At 44.4% G+C, this 4,128-nt stretch overlaps 2 protein-coding genes across 2 annotated transcripts; both read left to right on the top strand.

Moving 5' to 3' along the window:
- Positions 1–546: 546 nt before the first annotated feature.
- PPTG_19913 (hypothetical protein) lies at positions 547–1,173 on the top strand (the record flags this gene model as incomplete). The annotated part of the gene is made up of 1 exon (XM_008918523.1): positions 547–1,173. The coding sequence occupies one exon, from the start codon at positions 547–549 to the stop codon at positions 1,171–1,173; it is 627 nt and encodes a 208-aa protein (XP_008916771.1).
- A 727-nt stretch (positions 1,174–1,900) lies between these two features.
- On the top strand, positions 1,901–2,678 carry PPTG_24785 (hypothetical protein; the record flags this gene model as incomplete). Its single annotated transcript, XM_008918522.1, has 2 exons — positions 1,901–1,913; positions 2,473–2,678. 2 exons carry the CDS (start codon positions 1,901–1,903, stop codon positions 2,676–2,678), a joined length of 219 nt encoding a protein of 72 aa, XP_008916770.1.
- Between the last annotated feature and the right edge of the window lie 1,450 nt (positions 2,679–4,128).

The following is a 4,128-nucleotide window of genomic DNA, read 5'->3' as shown; positions in this document are numbered from 1 at the left end:
GGAAAGCCACACACCATCCAATTTTGGTGCGCTGCGCGTGTTCAAGATGCCAGCTCACTTTCCCTCTCCGTCTTGACAACAAACTCCGTATAATACTGCGCTCGACATCTCCGCAATACTCTAGCTTCTGTTGTATTTTCTTGTGTTGGCAGCCCCACCTAATTTTGTAACAAGTTTGCTGAAGCTCGAAATTCTATTAATAAGGACATACTCATACTAGTGTTGGCCATTGCTCATTTGCTTAGTCGGTGTTTTTCAAGTACATTTGGCTACGACTAACCGCCCTAAATATCCGCCTCGACTACTAACGATATTCTATTTAGCAAAGGAGCACAATATGAATTGCGCTCCGTTCTGAAATACAGTATTGCATTACAGCGACGGACATAATGCAACTGCTATCAGCTAACTATCAGTCGAATCCCGAAACGAACAGAAAAGACAGTGCAGATCGTGAAGAACCAACCAATCAAAGCACAATACTACTCAATATTAACCAATCACAAGAACACCAACTCGTTAATTCCCAACCTCTCAGTCGGTAAAATGGAGGCAGCCACAACACCGAACGAGGAGGACGAAGTGCTTTTGCACGCAGAGCTAGCAGCCGTGGACACTCTGGTTGCCGCGATTAGCGGGAAGAAGCTCCGCAAGCGCTACAGCTTTAGGATGAAGCGAGAGGTACTGCAAGCCACAGATGACATGAGTGAGCGCGAGGCTGCTCGCCCGCAAGGTATCCCGCGGTGGACTATATGCGACTGGCGAAAGAAGAAAGAGGAGATCTTCGCCTTCGAAGGGAGCGAGAAGACGCTCTCGAGAGCGCCGGGCCGGCCCGAGAGCGTGCTGTTTGGGATGGAGCTGATCACTTACGTGGAGGACACCAGGTGTGACTGTCTCCCGCTTACGGCACGCGCTATGACTGCTATTGTGCGCGATTGCTACTTCGTGTGGCTGCTACTGTACGTCAAAGACGAGAAAGATGCGAGCACTGCATACGAGTCTCTGTTTCGGCTGCTTCCGCGGTTCGTTTACCGCCACGGGATTGTGCAGCAAACAGCGGATATAAAGATGTTATTCAACTGTCACAATTGCTCTACAACTGTATTTTACGCCACTAAAACCGACTATGTGCTCTTTATGTATATTAGAAAAAATTCGCTGCCATCCAACTAGCGTTCGTTGTCAAGTTAAACGAGAGTTTTGGTTCATATCCAGCGAGTGCTACCTACAATAATGACGATACCGGTATATATTATGACACTCCATCGTCAAAACCCTGTCGCCAAAAGGCAAAGAAGCAAAGCTATCTGTTCAATAAAAGCACTCGACGAGAATGACGGCCATTTGCATCATATGCGGGGACGGTGTAAAATTACCGGCGATGTCGCGGAAATCCCGACACTGCAACCACTTGTACTACAAAAAGTACAAGTGTAACCCCGATAATGTCAGTGGAGATCTAAGCGGCAAGCCCAGACTCATCCCGGCATCGTTTCGTTTGATGACTAAACTTACGAAATGGCTAAATCTACAGCAGTACGCTTTGCTGATGCTGACAGCAACGCGAGAGATGCATTACGCGGGAGACTTCAGGACGATGGTGTATAGGGGGCAGACCTTTCCTTCTACGCATTGAGCGACATTGCGTTCTGTCCTGTCCTAGTCCGTCTGCATCGACTGCACAAGCCCGTACGAGTCATCGTCGACTTTAAGTGGGTAGACTGCCATCAGATGCCTGAAGCTAAGGATTGACGCTGGCATTCCCGTCCTGCATCGCAACTGCATGATGCATTAGAAGCTATTTGTTCTTATATACACGGACAATTTGTTCGTCTCCACCGGTAGTGCAAATCTGACTACTGCGGCATGGGATCGCAACGATGAGCTTCTCGTTCAAACCATGGGCCCTCCAGGTCAGTAGAGTTTGTTGTGTTTGATTTGCTTAAGATTATAATCGTGCTGACGTAATTTATCTTTATCTTTAACGTACCGTATAACACGGATCCAATGCTACACTGGTAAAAAAAAAAAAGTTCATGTACAATATAAAATGCATAAATGGGCGTCCAGTTTTTACTCCTGTTAGAAGTCTCTTGCACGGCGCACCAACAATTTCAGTTGCGCGCCAAAATGCCTTTCATCCTCCCACTTTTATTCTGGCAATGACACGAAGATAAAAAACAAAAATAGAAGTAAGCTGGGTGGACTTCGCGCCCTTGAGGAGGCCTCCGTTGTCGCAGTAGCAGCTGATGCAAACGTGCACCGTACCACCATCTACTGGTGGAATCGACAGAAGGATGACATTGTCAGTGCTTCTCCCTACAAGTATTACGTCGCTACAGGCAATCGACAAAAGCTCTCCGTAAAACACCCGGACCTCGAGAAAAGATATTTGTTAAAAACTAATCTGTGGCTAACTAAATCTTCAAAATAATTATTGATGTACCTACAGGTTATTAACCTGGATAACAGACATGAGAAAGAACCGCTCGCTGTGTGTTCCCATGGAATGCCAGCTGCTGATGCACGCTCGGTTCAAGGGGGATCTCTTTGCAAGTCGATCGCGGCGTGCAAACATCGAGTATTTGCGGCGATTTCTCAAGCGTAATCGACTTCCTATTAGGCGAATAACGCACCAAGGGCGCAAACGAAGATCCGACATGGAGGTAGTGGGGTAAAAATGATTTCGAATTTATTATTGCTGGTTAAACTTAATTAATATCGTTTTAGCTTGTTGCAGCAATATTTAAGGCACTCTATCCAGTACGACATTGAAGAGCGGGGGGGGGGGGGCTTTCTTTTAAAAGAGGCGTCCAAGTATGAAGCCGTCTTTAATAAGAAGCAGACAGGTATTAGGATTGACATGAACAGCAAGACAACAATCGACTTTGTTGGATCTCCGCCAGTGGACGTACCTCAAGGCACTTTGAGTTTCTTGCAATTTGTATTTACTTCTGTTTTAACGGTTTGATAATGTTTAAGTAGCGAAGTCGACGGATTTTGCTGCTCTGTGTTTTTGGCTGCTTCGGAGACTCGATTGTACGATCAACATCTCCGTGTGAACAATCGACAAGGCAAAACTACATGTCAGTGGCAATGTTATTGAATAAACGCAAAATAAAGATTTTAAATTTTGCAGGCAAAATATAAATCATGTTTGATATTAAATAAAACTATTAAACACTATCCACTTCTAGAAATATGTTTAAACCGCTCTAGTTGTTTAAATCATCCCATCGGAACTTCACGAGAGCCTGACAAAATCTGCCTGTGTTGGTGTACAATAGTGCCAGGGATAGTCAAAAACTATTATCTCAAATTTTCCGATTTAACAATAAAATATTTAAATATTTTATTTTCTCCTTTTATGCACATAAAATATTATTATTAGACTAGGATGCTTCGCATAGGCTGGGAGGACTGTGGAAGTGGCGTAAAAGTGTTTTGTGTAACTACCTTATGTGGGTGCAAATTCTGCTTCACATATATTGTTCTGTTCTCAAGGATGCAAGTCATCTTAAACCAGAACTACTCTAGATTTTTATTTTCTCAGTTTTTTTTGGGGGGTGATCAAGATGACAATGCAGGTGTAGCGGGCGAAGTTGCCAGTGCAACAAATATAGCGACAGCTGTGAAATCTCAGTCTTGAATGCATCGAAGACGGCGATGATATTAATGGTGGTGGTATCAACATTTCGCGTAGTGGAAGCGAGGTTTAACGACGTTAGATCAGGCGAGTAAGAGGAATGCAGCCAGGACGAGTCGTTCCAAGAGTTTTTACCGATGACTAAGAAGCTTGACTGGACCAGGTTATAGATTAAATGTTGAGGTTGTCAACGCAAAACCGTAATGACACAAGAGTGGAAATAATTTATTTTTAATACAGTCTTTTGCTCATCTTCTCTCTACATTTCCAGAATCCATTGTCGTCAATGCTCATAAGCCACTTGATTGTGTAGATGTTGGGTCGTAAGTTTAGCATTTTGTCACGGTGATGTGAAGTGATGAGAGGCATACAGCGAGGGCCCTCTTCTGTTTGGACGCGTGCTGTCCCAACGTAAAGATGCTCAAAAGCCCAAATTGGTTTTGGTTGTGAGCCTTCGAGTAAGAGAGCTACGCGCTTTAAAG

This window comes from Phytophthora parasitica (genome assembly GCF_000247585.1).
Source record: "Phytophthora parasitica INRA-310 unplaced genomic scaffold supercont2.223, whole genome shotgun sequence".
In the NCBI taxonomy this organism is placed as follows: Eukaryota; Oomycota; class Peronosporomycetes; order Peronosporales; family Peronosporaceae; genus Phytophthora; species Phytophthora nicotianae.
Note: the sequence above shows the minus strand (reverse complement) of the source record. Positions and strands in the feature narration are given on the sequence as shown.